At 31.3% G+C, this 17073-nt stretch overlaps 1 protein-coding gene across 1 annotated transcript in view; it reads right to left on the reverse strand.

The window, feature by feature from the left end:
- The window catches only part of LOC107437324 (activating signal cointegrator 1 complex subunit obelus), a gene marked incomplete in the record, with an annotated part of 111235 nt that overhangs the window by 40122 nt on the left and 54040 nt on the right, over positions 1–17073 (reverse strand). Inside the window, 6 exon segments of the mRNA XM_043052617.2 lie at positions 241–386; positions 2161–2327; positions 4077–4162; positions 7252–7472; positions 12087–12258; positions 16805–17058. Coding sequence (XP_042908551.1) covers positions 241–386; positions 2161–2327; positions 4077–4162; positions 7252–7472; positions 12087–12258; positions 16805–17058 — 1046 coding nt within the window.

Consider the following 17073-nt stretch of genomic DNA (forward strand, 5'->3'; position numbering starts at 1 on the left):
TCTTTGCTGATCTAAGTAGAAATTGACCTAAATTTTCTTTTTATATTGCTTGTTTTTTTTTTTCTTTATCAAAATTTTAAAATCAAAATTATTATTTAGACTTTGTTTTTCTGAATGTAATCTGCAATATCAATAAAATCTACTTTAATCCATGATTTATTTCCTCAAAAAAAAAAAATCAGTTCATTTAAATTATAACAATCCTGTAATTTGTTCATAATTCATAATGAGAAAATGTACCTCCTTGATTCCCAGCCAATTTGCAATGTCACAGGCATTTGCCAGAGCTGTCGAAAGTCCGACCACCCTCAGCTTTCTTTCAGTGTGAGCAGAAATGAAATTGGTCCGAGACACGATGACTTCGAGAACGGGTCCTCGATCTTCGCCTGAAAAATGAACACATTACTCTTCAATTTTTTACTTTAATGAAATCAAATCTCTCCTCAAAATATCAATGTTTTGATCAACAATAAACTCTTTTAAATCTCAGGGCTATCTGACCCATTCCCCAATAATAGTGTTCATAAAGTCATTTTTACATTTGAAAAGGACTTTAGAAGTCATAACTTCCTCTATAAATTGCCAACATGGACAGGAACAAAAGAATATAAATTTCATGATAACTGTTGCATAATGTACTAAATATTTTACACAAAGGGAATTTTAGACATTTTCATAGACATCAAAATAGAAAAAATTCAATATTTTCCAGTTGTGATTTCACATTAAATGATCTTGAAATGATGAATGAAGCATTTAATTCATCAAAGAAAGAGAGAGAGAGAGAGAGAGATAACCGAATTTTATAAATGAGGCTTGCTTTCTCATGCATTCATTTAAATATTCAAGCAAGCAAGAAATATTCTGTACAAAAATTCTATTTCAATAAGGATTTTTTTAGGAAATTTACTCAATTTTAGGGAATTTTCTAAAATGTACAAAAACCAGGATAATTTTTTTTAGTCATCAAAATAGAAAAACAGCAATATTTTCCAGTCATTAAACATACTTGAAATGTTATGCATTATTTTTATTTATAATTTCAAATATTAATAGGCACTTAATTTATAAAGGATAGTCAAAAGACTTTTTAATTAATTTAAATAGAGTTCTGTATAAAAATAAATTGAATATTTTATAACAAAAACACTTTTGAACTGAATTCAATATACGAGGTTCACTTCATTATGTATTAGTAATACTTATTTAAATATTAAAGCAAGCTATAATCTGTACAAAAATTGTATTTCAATAAGAAATTTTCTAAAATGTACAAAAACCAGGAGAATTTTTATTAAACCAGTAGACTAGGAGGAACAGGCAAAATACAGTAGATTTGGCAGCTATGAAGCTACTATTCTCTGTAAGTAAATGTGGCTTTATTCATCGTTAACAGGATAATTTTGTGGAATTTAAGAAAAGCTTATAGTGGTAAAATTGAGGACAATTTAATCACAGATCCAAACTAACCTTCTTTAGAGATTTTACAGCATATAAAATTAACATTTGCTTTTTTCAAATATATTTTCCCTTTAAAAGCATTTGACTCGCAAGTAACTTTTTTTTCATAAATAAATGTAAATTTTGCATTGAATCTGGTCGTTTTAAATTTCTTCTTGCTACAAGTGTTGATGATGCAGAGAGCTTTTCAAAATATTAAAATTAGGTTAGGAACAGGTAATCTTTCAAAAAATATTTGAAAACACGATTTCTACTAAAAGTTAAGTTATATTTATTTCTTAAAGGTAATCATTTACATTTTATTTTATTCATAAATTATACATTTATTTCATTTTACATCTTATTTTTCATGAAATTTATAAATACAAGTTATAATTCAAATTTGCTTACTTTTTTACAAGAAAAAAAAGAAGGGAAACGAATGTAAAACAGTGTTTACAGAAGTTTTCTTCTTAAGGTTTTTGAGTTTTTTATAAGAATTATGGTCATCAATATTTTAGCTCTGATGACAAATAATGAACATTGTAACTGTATTTCTAAAAAAATAAATAAATCTGTTTTTATTTCAAGTTTTTCATTTAGCTTGCTTCTACATTACAGAGCAGCTAACATATTTTTAATTTGGTTGAGTTTCGTTAATTCTTGCTGAACAAATGATGAGAAAAAAAAATTCAATTATCAAAAAATATATTGTTATACCTAACAAATGAATTTCATCAATGACAATGAGAGCAACTGCTTTCACATAATTTCTAGTCTGCCAACTTCTGCTGACGCCATCCCATTTTTCTGGCGTAGTCACAATGATGTCTGCTCGGGCAATAGCATTTGCATCAGGTGTCACATCTCCAGTCAACTCAACAACACTGCAAATTATAAATAAGTCGGATCAGAATACTTTTTCCATTGGCATTACATATCCCCTAATGTTAATTTGAATTCCTATGTTAAGAGTTTCACCTCAAATCCTTGTTATGCTGAATGTTTTTTGACTTAAAAAGTGAATATTTTCAGAAAAATCCCCACTTTTTGACACTCAACATTACTGTCTCCAAATACAATTCTTTAAATATGCAACAGTATGCACAGAATAACCCCAAAAAGATTTAAAGAGCTTTACTTCATAATACAATAACAAAAAGCAATAAGAAAAAAAAATATCAGTAAACAAAAGTAAGTAAAATAGATGTTTAAAAACAATATGCATTTAGTGGATGGTCCCTCAGATAAAACATTGTGTTTAAGAAACTCAATTAATTCTTATCTGTATTAAATTAAATGAATAAAAGGGAGAGGAAAATTTTGAGGTTAGTAAGCTTTGTGATTCTTGACTGCTCTGAGGATCAACATGAAAATGTGTACTTAGTGAATGGTCTTACTAATCTATAAATAGAATAGCGCAAGAAGATCATTAGCTTGCCATTGACGAAGACTTCAATAACGATTATCAATAACGCACTTCAATGACGACGAAATTAACAAGAGAAATAAAACTTTCTTTTGCCATTAAAATTTGGCAGTGTTTAGTTGGTCCCCGAAAATTCGAGAGAAGTTTTAATTCCATTTCAGAGAATGGAAAATGAAGCCTGATATTGAGAATATCTTGCAAAATGAAGCAGAGTTGCACATGAGAGTGCAAGAATTCTTCCCACTGACTCCAGAGCAACCCCCCACATGGCAGTAGCTTGGTTACCACAAAATTGTGACTTGGAGATGCCTAGGGGGAAATATCCTTTTTGGCGCAGATCGGAGCAATTTAAGACAACTACTTCAATTTGGAGCATGTAGGCGCAGGTTTTCACAATTGGCGCGGATCGGCTCAGCACTTGCACCACTGCCGTTGTTGAACAGCCAACCCAATTTTTGGGTTTACGACTACTAATGTTCAACTCCACAGCCTTGTAATTTTGAACACAATCCAGAAGACAAGGGAACTCCTGGATCAAGTATGAGGAAAAATTTGCCTTTGTGGAGAATTTTTGATGGAACCAATCCGCATCAGAGTTACATGGAGAAGAAAACCATGAAAATCTCCTATGGTTAGCTCGAAGGCAAGGGGACTTTAACCCATGATCCGTCTACCATTGAGGATATTTCACGCTAGCACTGTGGTCGGTGCAAGCCAGATGCAGAATTCGTATTAACCAGCCATCTTTGGGATTTGAACCCAGTTCTCCTCATTGAAAGGTGAATGCTCGATACCCTGAGTCACCCAGACTGAAGTACATATGTTAGGATATAAGTCGCTGAACAGCCGACCCTATTTTAGGCTTACGGCTGCTAATGTTCAGCTCTGTAGTCTTGCAATTTTGAACCAATCCAGAAGACAAGGAAACTCCTGGATCAGTACCCCCAGAGGCATTGATTTGTTATGGGAACATGGAGGACTTTGGGACTCAAGAGATTTAATGTGCATCAGTAACCATTTACTACATGGGGAGTCTTTGGCCGGCCTGGGATTGAACCCACAAACTCTTGAACATGGGCACAGTGCCCTACCAACCAGGCTATCCTGGTCCAAGTACATAAGTTTGGAAAACATCAGTTCAATGGAAAAAATGTTGTTCATAAACATATAATAAAATCTGTTCAATTAAGAATAAAGAAAAGCTTACCTTTTTTTAAGATTTTCTCCAAATCGAACTCTCCAGTCTTCAATTCTTTCTCTAACTAGAGCTTTAAGAGGTGCAATGTAAACAACCTTTATTAAAAAGTACAAATTCATGCAAAAAACCATAAATGATGTTAAAAAATATAGACACTCACATAAACAGCATACACAGTAAAGAAAAAAAAAAGATTAAATCAAAAGTCTTTTATGGATTAAAAATGTACTAAGAGAAATGCACTGGAATAGCACATCTGAGAGTTTGAACTAATTTTAATCAGTTATGACTCTTGAAATCAGTAATTATAATTATAGGAAATAACTTCAGTAAAATAATAGTATGAAAAAAAAAAGCCTAAATTTAAATAGATATATACTTATTCTAATGACAGTACATTGAATAAATCTTAAAAAATACAACCACAATTGCATTAGAATTAAATTTCAAACTCCTCAATTCACAATAAAATAACTTAAAATCAACAATATAGAATTATGTTACCATGATGAATATTTTCTATGTTTTTAATTATTTGTTAGTTTTTATTTAAGTTGAATCTAAAATTCGTTTTACTTTATTCATTTTCATATCCATACACTTAAACCAAGTTCAGAAATAAACAAACAATTGATATAGAGATGTGAATTTCAACTATCTGACAAAAAGAATTAATACATTTCATATATTGAGCTTTTTTTAATTTCATATATTAAATTTCATACATTAAATTATTTTATTTCAACTCAGGGGATAGAGTTCTCGCTGCTCAATGAGGTGACCGGAGTTCGATCCCAGCGATAGCTGGTCGATTCGAATTCTGCACCTGGCTTGCACCGAACACAGTGCTGACATAAAATATCCTCAGTGGTTGACGAATAATGGGTTAGAGTCCACTTGCCGTCAGGCTAACTGTGGAAGGTTTTCAAGGTTTTCCCTTCCATGTAATGCAAATGCAGGTTAGTTGTATCAAAAGTTCCTCCACAAAAGGCAAATTTCTCCCAATACCTTATCCAGGAGTTGCCTTGTTTTTCGGATTGGGTTCAAAATTAAAAGGCTATGGAGTTGAACATTAGTAGCCTTAAACCCTAAATTGGGCCTGCTGTTTAACAAATGTTATAAAACAAAATTTCAAATATTAAATATTTTAAAAATAAACAGTAGAATTTCCTTGGTAAATATGTTTACAGTTGCAAATTAAGTTTAAAGATAGAAACAATGAACAACAAATTTTAACAAGAAGAAAATGATATGAAGTGCCTTTTGACATCATTGATAACAGTGAGTGTTAATTTTAATAGTAAGTTCTAAAGAACATAAATTAGGGGGCATGATAGACATGTGGCTAACTACAGGTGTATTTCTTTAGAAGTGTGCTTAAGGATAGCTAAAAATAGTGCAAGATTCTTTTTTGTAAAGAGGAAGATAACTTAGATAGTGGTCGCCCACACATTGGTTGATAAATAAGGAGTAAAAATTTTCTAGAGGGAAACAATGCTCGCTTTACGCTTTTTTACATTGATACTGGAAATAAGCAAACATGTCTTCTATTCAAACCTTTCTCATATAAAAATTGCTAATTTAAACAGCAGAAAAAATTTATTTCCCTAAATTTTTTTTCCTCACTATAGTGGAAGGCTAGTATTTCAAACTTTTATGACTTGCAAATTTGACATAATAACTGACTTCTCCTAATGTTCTGTACCTGTTACATTTAGCATATACTGCATTCTAAATTTTTAATTAAGTTTTTTAAACATTATTTTGTTTCAAAATTATAAATTAGTATGTACATTAAAATTATTAGTTTTGCATACTTTTAAGAAGTTATTTTTAAACTTTAATCATTGAATTTCAGAACTGAAAGAGAATTGCGAATGAGAACTTAGTTGTTCCTGAAACTTTACATCCACGTACGGAAGTGCATTACACCTGATCAGAGAAGTTACAGGGCAAAGTTTCAAAACTGAGGCAATCTCCACCTATCAGGCTGTACTTGGATGTAAAAATTTCAGGAACAACTTTTAAAGTTCTTTTTCAATTCTCTTCAGTGGTGTAGTTTTGAGAAGGGTTTGGGGGAGAAAACCCCTTCCGAAATTATACACTACTTGATTAATGGGCTAGTCGGTTCGGTAAGTAAGATGTAGACTTTTTTTCGTCATTCAAACCTTGAATATATATATATATATATATATACAGTCGAACTCGTTTATAACGAACACAAAGGGACCGTAACATGTACTCGTTAAATCCGAGTGCTCGTAATAAACGGGTCCTTAAGGCAGACGTGCAACCAGAAGAGGGGGGGGGGCTTGGGAGGTCAAATGATTGAGTTGACTTAAAATTTAATTAATACTTACTTACTTTAATTACATTAATTAATTTAATTAAATATTTATCTTAATTTAGTGACAACTAACCCCTCCCCCCAAACCAGCAAAAAATTTCTAGTTGCGCTACAGTCTTAAAGGAAAGGAAATATAAACGGAAAGAAAAATAAAGGAAAAGATTCTTACCAAAACATTTATTTTTTTCATTAATCTACATATTTAAAATAGTTTGTCAGCTTACTTTTAACTCGCGCATTTCATATCATTTTGAAAAAAAGATAAGACAGAAAGACTAGAAAGATGAGAAAAAAGATTGCAAGACAGAAAAATATTGCTCGCTAAAACCGGGTCTTGCTCGTTAAAAGCGACTTCTGTTCCATAGACTTAACATTGATCCAACCAAATATTCTCGTTTCCCTCGGTAAATCCGAGTTCTCGTTAAATCCGAGCTCGTTATAAACGAGTTCGACTGTATATATATATATATAGCTGCAAACTTGTACTGCTGTTGAGAAAAAAACTTCTTAGTAGTAGCAATATTATAGCAGTTTGACGTATCAGTTTAAAGTTTCAATCAATCTTCAGTTTAAAGTTTCAAACAATTTTTTAATCATGACAAATCAATAATTAAAAAATATATAAATATGATCTATTTGTTAGCTTACTTAGCTCTTCAATGTTTAATTAGTTTAACTATTAATAAAAATTTTTCGAATTTTGCTTGTTCGTTTACTACCACTTAGTAAAATCAGTGACCGCACAAGTCGGCAGGTCAGAAAGCGTAACGCCCCTCCAAACATACAGTAATAACTACACCACTGATTCTCTTCAGCTCAATTAAAATCCTTATTTACCTTTGAGGCTGGATATTCATTGAAAATCCGGAACATGGCGATTTCAGCCGCTATGGTTTTTCCTGAACCAGTGGGAGCACCAAGAAGTACATTGTTGTCCGTGTAGTACAGAGTATGAAATATCTGTGACTGAACAGGATTAAAATAATCAAACTTATACAGGCTCTCATACCTTTCATTTTTAAGAACAGATTTGGGCAGAGGTGTCAGTGTTAACAGCTCTAGAAATAAAGAATTAAATTTATATTATTCTATAACAGATAATCTTTAAGTGCAAAATTATTTGAAGAAATTTAATGAGCTACAGTTAGACAATACATCGTGAAATATAATTTTGGTCCAATTACTGCAATAGCCATATTAAAAATATATTCTCACCATATATCGTAAATACGATAAATAAATACCAACATGTGATACAGTCGCACTTGTTTATCTTGAATCTCACGGGAAAGGCAAAAAAAATTTGAGATAAAGAGGTTTCAAGTTATACTATACAGGTACTTCAAAATTCTTTGAAAAATTATTTTTTAAAGTCCAACCTTCGTTGTTTTGATAATTCTTTTAAGGTTAGAAAGAGCAGCAAATCCCCTATAGCCAATATTTTCTTAGGATTCAAGAAAAGTTTGTAAGAGATCCACAGCTTTTGCTGCTCCTTTTGCTCTCTTTCTCTAACTGTTTTCTACAGTTCACTTTAAAACTCCTAATTAACCTTTAATCCATTGGTTGCAATTTGGAGGTGAAAATGAATTTCTATTCTTAGCTTTCTTATGTATGTTGAAAAGCTAACCCCTGGTGGTCACTCTATCCTACTCATCAACCCTTCACTTACTGCCAAAATCATTGTATTCTTCTCAAGTTAAGGGAGTGCAGGGACAGGGACTGAAATTCCAAGAAACACCCCCAACCTGTTCATCTCCACTTCCTGTGAGTTCACGAGATTTATCTCTGTCTGCAAGTTCTACTGATAAAGAAAGTTATGTTGTTTAGACATGGGTGCTCGATTTTTAAAAATTTGAGAAACGGAGGTTTTGAAAGAAAAAAAAAGGATCGATATAAATATGGAAAATACATTGATTTTAAATAGTAAATGTAGGGTACTTTAGAAATTTCAAGATATACAGGTTTTCATGATAAAGAGGTCCGAGATAAACATGCTCAACTCTAATATAAAAAAAAATATGCATTCAATAAATACTTACACTCGATAAATTACAAAAATATTAACAATTCATAAAAACCAAAAAATACCTATACTCCGTAAATATCGACTACATCTTAACCCAATGAGTACAACATTCTCTCATCGGGAAGAATTTTCCCCCCCCACAGTCTAAGGACATTGGCGACTGCTTGCGATGCAATGCAAAATACCGATATTTTCTGGCAATATCACATTATAAAAATTCTGATATAGCTTAGCACTACATAATCCTTTAACTGTTCTTCTTTTTTGCCAGAAATGTTGACAAAAAAAAGCATATTTTTTTTAGTATAATTGCTATTTACAATTATTTTGAGTATAGTTATGCTAGCATTTTTAATTCTTTTCTTATGAATGTTTACATTGGTAAAATAAAACTTAATTCGAATCTTCTTATGATTATAATAACGAGATAATTCAGCAAAAAACATTTAAGGTGCGGATATGGGCCCATATTAAGTTGGAGGCAACATTACTTTTGGTTTGACAGGGTGCATAGCCAAATCTTTCAACAAAAAATAAGCACCTCTTAAGTACTTTTCAAGCACTCAAAAATATTTTTACGCACTATATACATTAACAAACTGCAAAATAATTTTCAAAGACCTGACATGATAAAACAACTAGTTTAGACTAATGGAGGAGATTTAACTTTGAACTGCACTAGATTAAAATAAATAATCGGATGGGCACACGTGATTCGAATGAGGGATCTTGCTTTTTTTTTAAAAAAAAAAAAAAATATTGCCTTTTAGACCCACTGGAACAAAGAAGCGGGAAAGGCCGCGGTTGAGATGGGCTGATTCAGTGGAGTCTGATTTTTCTCGCAATTAATGAAAAGAATTGGAGGTCAAAGAAAAATCGGAAGTCGTGAAAGAGAAATCTTCAGAGGACGGCATTGGGCTGTCTGTCCAACTATGATGACGATGAAGTTTGAATAACAATATTTTTTTTAAGTCATTTAACAAATCATTTTCCAAGACATTAACTGTTCTATAGTGGTGAAAACAAAAACTTGGAGATAAAACTACATTCAACGAAATTAAAAAGGTTCTTTCAATGTTATGCACAAGGGAGTTTAGTAGAATTTTTTATACAAAGAGTTTCAGTACTCAAATTATATATTATTGCATTGCACTACAAATTAGATATTCTCCTCATAACTACAAGGATCTTCACAAATTACCCAATAATAATATAGTACTATATGTACATATAGGTACTCAAGGCAACGAGGAGGCAGATCGAGCAGCTAAGAAAGCCATCAATCTCTGCCAAATTACCCTTGAGATCCCAAGCTCCATTGCCCAAATTATAACTCAGGTTAAATTATATAGCATGAAGCGCTGGGGGCTGGAATGGCGGAGTTCCGAGAAAGGGAGACAGACATACAATTTTTTTAAAGACCCGGAATTAAATAGACTACAAGCAAACTTCTATTTCAATCAATTTTTAACAGGCCACAGAGTGTTTGGAGAGAAGCAATATAAATTATTCCACAAAACTCCAGAATGTAATTACTGTGGTGAATATGAATCTATTGATCACTTGTTAATGAATTGTTCTCAATTCCAGACACTTCAGGGCAATCACTTTAATAATATTAGTCAATATCAATGCTATGCTAACCTGACTTGCAGAAATATCATAAAAAAGATTATTTAACAAACTTTACCAGATGTATTGGGGGGCGGTCTTTAATGGTCTCGGAACCTGCTCATTCCAGCTTGGGTGTCTCAATTTTATTAATGGTATAGTTTTGTAACTTTTACTATGTCTTTTATATAAACTCTTCTACTTGCTCCAATTTTATTGTAATTACTTTTGCACTATTTAATTGGTTTTAAAAGTACTGTTTTAATATGTTACACTATGTTGTTCTTTTGTAAATTTTGCATGTTTATCTTTTAAATTGTTCTTTTAACTGACACTTTTAATATATTGCTGTTTTAATGTTTTATCACCTTACCCTAAATAAGGGAGGGTTGGAGAAAATTATTTTCCATACTACTATATGTAACTACTAATCTACAGTAGCGCTTACATCTTCTTAAACAGGGTGCACAGCCAAATTTCTCAACAAAAAATAAGCACCATTAAAGTACTTTTTAAGCACTATAAACATTGACAAAATGCAAAAGACTTTACATGATCATGATAAAATAACTAGTTTCTGACAAAGAACTCTTATCTTGATTATATTAGCAACCACAAAAAAATAGAGAGATTTTTTTGTTCGATTTCAGAGGGTGGAAAATGAAGCCTGAAATTCAGAATATCTTGCAAAATTCAGCAGAGTTGCAAGTAAGAGTGCAAGAATCTCACGAACCTAGCTCAGTAGGAGCACATGCGAACTCCCAAGTATTTTATCAAACATGCAACATGATTGGCGCTATCATACATTACGGACCAACGGTACGTCGGCCGAAATAGATTGTGGTTGAATGAATTGTGAAAATATTGAATAAAACGATGAGAAAACCAAGCTTTTGCATAATACACAGCGAAAATTGACACGATTAAGAAGGAAAAAAATCTCATTTTCGAAAAGGGCCAGCATTTCAGCATTTTTTAAAAACCCGCCATGAAAAAAAGCACCTTTAAGGGATGTAATGTGTTGTAAATAATTTATCCAGGTAGGAAATAACTACATATCCTTTTCATATTTCCACAACACAAACAAATATAACAATCAGACAAAAAAAACTATATAAAAATTGTTTTATGTGGTGAGTGCATTTATATAAATGTTGAAATTTTTGGTAAGCAAGATTTCATATGCATATTATATCTTTCGATATTTTACAAACTTCTGAAACTTATGTATATATAAATATGTATAAGAAGAATTAAACGTTTCTAGGATGTTAAATTTTTTCTTATGGCCTGGTGATGATTCGAGAACACCCCTCACAACATTTTATTTTTGAAAGTAACGATATGGATATCAAAGTGATTAACTATGTGTGATCCACAATACTAACTAACTGTGCTCCATAATAATGATAATCGATAGTGATAACTGTCACCCATAACAGTGAATTGTGATCCATAATAGTGATAATCCATAATACTAATAAACCCTTTGCAGAAATGATTCAAGAACCATCATGAACTTAAAGTCATATAAACATCCATACGTCTTGCTAAACTTTTCAGAAATAAATTGCTTCTTTCAGAATGATGATGAGAGAACTCAGTTGGTTACTTACCTCATGGAAAGTTTTATTTTTTTGTCCTGTTTATCAGGAAAGACAAAGTCTGATGGTAGGAGGAGTCTGTGAGAGTGAGTTGGGCACGCCAGTGTTGGGGAGTGGAACTATTCGGTGAGGAGAGGAGAGTTCTAACTGGAAGTGAAAACATTGCTTTGAACATTTTCTCTCTCGGAATAAATTTTTATATTATTTTTTTTTGTCTAATTGTTACATTTGCTTATGTTGCGGAAATATGAAAAAGATATAATAAATAATAGTTATTGCCAACCTGGATAAATTATTTACAACACATTACAGGACTTTTAAAAATGAAAATAAGCACCTTTAAGCACTTTTTAAAAACGCTATGCACCATGTTAAATATATTGTTTTGAAAGTTCTTAGAAGTGATGTCTCAAGAAAAGTGTGCTACAAACCTGTGTGTGTTTGGCGATGCTGAGGCAAGATCAAATTATCAAATGGAAATGAAAATTCCCTGTTGGATCCCAACCAACGATCAGAGACTGCATGAATTATATAACATGAAGGCTGCTCATCTCTCCTCAGAGGAATTGTAAACACCAATGTTTGAGCTTCTTTAAATTTCACCTTAAAAGGAAAAAAAAAACTTTTTTAGACAACATCACAAGCGATTTACTTTCAATACAACTGACTTTTCATGTAAGTTAAAATAAACCTATCATCTCGTTGGTGAGCCCGTTATTTTGCACACAGCTCAAAATGTGTGTAGAGAAAATGACAAAAAATACAGTTTTTCATCCCAAACACATGGTGCATAGCTAAATTTTTCAACAAAAAATAAACACCTTTTAAGTACTTTTTAACCACTTATAAAATATCTTTATGCACTATATACATTAACAAAATAATTTTCAAAAACTTTACATGGTCATGATGAAATAATTAGTTTCTGACAAAGAATTCTTTTCTTGATTATTATAGCCACCATAGAAAGATATAAACAGGGTGCGTAGCCAAATTATTCAACAAAAAATAAGCACCTTTTAAGCACTTTTCAAGCACTCAAAAGATATTTTAAGCACTTAAAAAAATATCATAAATGGGCAGGGTTGGAAAGTTTTTGACAATTGACGGTTTTATCTTGTTTCAACCGTCATGTCAAAAAAAAAAAACTTTCGGCATTGTTTTTGACAATTGTTAAAAATTATGAAGTTAATATAAAACGAATAGTGTTTTCATACGCTACTGACTGACAATACGACGAAATAGATTGGGGTTGAATGAATTGTGAAAACGTTAGATAGAACAATGTGAACTGTGTCTTTTTGCATAATTCCCAGCTAAAATCAACATGATAAAGGAAAAATCTAATTTGAAAAAGGGAAAATTAATCACTTTTTAAAACACCTAATGAGAAAAGCACCTTTTAGGGCTTTTGAAAAATGAAAATAAGAACCTTTAAGCTTTTCTTTAAAAATGCTACGCACCCTGTATAGAGATCTTTGTGCTTGAATGAATTGTGAAAATGCCGAATAGAACAATGTGAAAACCACGTTATTGCTTAATACACGGTGAAAATCGACATGGTAAAGAAAAAAAACTCATTTTCGAAAGGGAAAATTAAGCACTCTTTAAGAACATCCCATAAAAAAGTACCGTTAAGGGCTTTTAAAAACAGAAAATAAGAACCTTTAAGCACTTTTTAAAAACGCTACATACCGTGAAACATTACCCATATTTTTTTCAAAGGGTGGCGAGCCTGTTATTTTGCACACAGCTCAAAATGTATGTTTAAAAAAAAAAAAAAAAATACACCTTTTTATCCTAAATTTAATAACTAAACGTGGAATTTCGTACTAGCTTTTACTTACTTGTTAAAATATTAGGCATTATTACTGGGCAAAACCTTGATTTTCAGAGTTAGGTATATTACAGATGTATGCAACTTTTCAAGTGATCTTTTCATTTTTAGATCAACAAACAATAAAGTGGTTCTTAAAAATAAAAATTCCAAAAATGTAAATTTACTACTATTATCAAATATATGTACTAATTTTTAAAAAATGTGGTAAGTGATTTCCGCAAATGAGTGACATCACATTACAAGCATATTTGGATTCATTAGTTCATTCTTTAAAAAGCAAACAATGCTAGAAAAAAAAGTTACAAAATCAGAATAAAATACTATCTCCATTTTATAAATATTTTGAGCTGTGTCCATTTTCTTTAAGGTATATTTTAAGCTATGTCCATTTTCTTAAATGCATTATTTGAGCAGTGTCTATTTTTTTTAAACAAGCACCTTGAGTTATGTCAGGAATAAAAAATTTACCTCTTTTTGGGGAAATATGAATGCTCAGTATCAAAAGAAAGAGAATATTTCATTTTGGTGGAATGTTTAAGTATAATAAAATAATCATATTTATTGCATATAATATGATATTTGAAATTTCTAATCTTTTATGTTGTCTATAAAAGTATATTAATAAAAAGTGCTTCATACTCTTTTTAATGTTTTGCCACACGCTTGATGTATAACAACAAGTTATCCAACTATTTTTCTATCAGAAGTCTTATCCACGCAAATTATATTATTTTTTGTTTAAATTTACATTTTTCAGACAGATATTATCCATTAATTTTGTTTCATAAGTTTGCTTACAGCTCACAAATCTAAATTTTTGAAACTAATTTTCTTTGCTAGAAAGGTCAGTAGGTACTTTATTTACGTAGCACTAGAGCTGCACAATAGGCTATAGGTGACAGTCTAGAAAACATCCCTGTGGGTGATCCAAAGACATGTCATTGCAGTTTTGATGAGCCGAGAGGGGTGGGCTTAGCTGAAAGTGGTCACCCACCCGCTTACTGACCGCAACCACTTATGTTTGACTTCTGTGTTCTACTGGGAACTGTGTCGTTACGATCAGTCCACTGTGAGACTTTCTTTGCTAGAATAATTGTATCATCTATTTATAATGAAAATAATATACTAATGTTTGTGGAAATAGCAACATCAAAAAGGAATTGTCAAAAATGAAAAAAAAAATTATTTTACTTATTACTGATAGTGGTATAAATAAATTATTAAATTTACAATATAAAAAAGAAATCAAAGAAGAAAATCAGTATTCTGCGTATCAGCCATGCTGAATGTTAAAAACCTGTACACGGCTTGGCTTTAAATCATAAACGATCTATCTGAATGTAATTCTGGGTAAGTCTTGTTCGATATTCAGATAACATAGACTACCAACATGGGTGGGAAAACATCCAGCAGATTTTACGGAATAACACAAATTTCGTGGTAATTGATGCAGAAGGCAATATATATTTTACACATGGGAAATTTTATGGATTTTTATAGTCCTCAAAATAGATAAACTGCAAAATTTTACAGTTATGATTGACAAAGTGAACTTGAAATGTTACATATGAAGTTTACACATAATTTTGAATGGAAATATGCATCTAATTCATCAGAGATAGTTATGACGTAGGAGTTCTTTTTTTTAAAATTAATTTAAAATGGAGCTCTGAATAAAAATAAACTGAGCATTTTAGAACAAAAAAGTTTTAAACTGATTTGTATAAATGTGGCTCGCTTCATTATTTATTAATAAACACTTACATCAAGCAAGTAATAATCTGTGCGAAAATTCTAATTCAATAGGGATTTCCTAAGGAAACATACTCAATTTTAGAGAATTTTCAAAAATGTACAAAAATAAAGAGAGCTTTTTATTAAACCAGTAGAGTTAGGATGTACGAGGTTATATATCCCATCTTAGATGACCTATCTTAGAGAGGTAACACAAAAAATTAAAATATATGCTGAACATTAAGAATTAACACCAAATGCTTAAGATTACCCATCTTTAAGAGTTAAAACATTAAACTACATGTTAAAAATTCAGAGTTAACACTAATGTAACACTAATCATACCATAGCCGGTCAAATGACCGTCTAAGAACTTTTGTATCGAAAATGCGCATATCATCTTATCGGTTTTGCACAATTGACTTCATGACTTTTTCTATCAATTATACACAGTTAATATTCTATCATTATTTTTGGATTTTGTTTCCTTCGAATAATACTTGTTGTATACCTATTTCTACCACAACCGGTCATTTGACCGGCAGAACAACGTATTGCTTTATAAGTTTATCGGACCAGAAATTATGATGTTATACGTGTTCAACGTAATGCATTCGATTATAGTTGCACATTTCTGCAAAGACTATTGCATAATTAGTTCAATCAGAATAACTGTGAATTCAAATTTCAAGCATGACTTAAAATTTTGAATTGGCATTTTTGTGTAAGAAAAAAAGTGACAAAAACTAAATGTTTTGGTCAGTAGCTTTATATTTTATTTTGATAGCCATACATCATTTCTAACTAATTGTTAGTTTTTACCCAGAAAAATGTCGAAACAATCAAAGCAGCACAAGTAGAAATAAATAATACAGGCAAAGAGTTTTCTGAAATTGAAGAAGATGGATTTTCTGAAAATGAGGATACACTGGTTGGAAATGATGAGTTTGAATATATATCGTTTGAATATACATCAAAATTTGTTCAAATTGTGAAAAATATGCTTGAGGAAAAAGAACAACGGAAACACCCTGTATGTGTAAAATATGCGTTGAGCAATTAAAAATTCTTATTCTTGGTGTCTGTAATACATGAAAGTTGGCAAAATACAATTTTGTTTAATTATAATAAAGCTTTTTTTTGTTTATTTCCTTCCTAACATCCATATTTCATACATTCAATCAAGAAGCATAAAGTCCGGTCATTTGACCGGCTATGGTAGAAATAAGTATAAATTAAGTATTTTTATGTTTAGTGTTAACTCTAAATGTTTAGGAAAATCTGTTTATGGCAGTTAACAGAAAACATTAAACTACATGTTAAACATTCAAGGATAACACAAAATTAACTCTAAATGATTACTTGTTTTCGGGGCAGTATGAAGTACTCAAAATGGTAAATACGATCACTATCTGGATCACAAATCCATATCCAGAAATAAGTATAAATTAAGTATTGGTATGTTTAGTGTTAACTCTAAATGTTTAAGAAAATCTGTTTATGGCAGTTAACAGAAAACATTAAACTACATGTTAAACATTTAAGGATAACACAAAATTAACTCTAAATGATTACTTGTTTTCGGGGCAGTATGAAGTACTCAAAATGATAAATACGATCACTATCTGGATCACAAATCCATATCCAGAATGCTTCTGATCCAGAACCATGATGCTTATCAGACCACACAAAATCAGGTTCAATATTCAAAGTTATTCGAAGTATGCAGTCTGTAATAGGCTGGACAACAGGAGTGATTAACAAATTGGGTATGTACTGCAGACAAGTCTTGATAGTGTGCCTCTCTCGAAAACAGCGTGTCATGATACCTGCAATAAAACTGA

The sequence above is a fragment of the Parasteatoda tepidariorum genome, chromosome 7 (assembly GCF_043381705.1).
Source record: "Parasteatoda tepidariorum isolate YZ-2023 chromosome 7, CAS_Ptep_4.0, whole genome shotgun sequence".
In the NCBI taxonomy this organism is placed as follows: domain Eukaryota; kingdom Metazoa; phylum Arthropoda; class Arachnida; order Araneae; family Theridiidae; genus Parasteatoda; species Parasteatoda tepidariorum.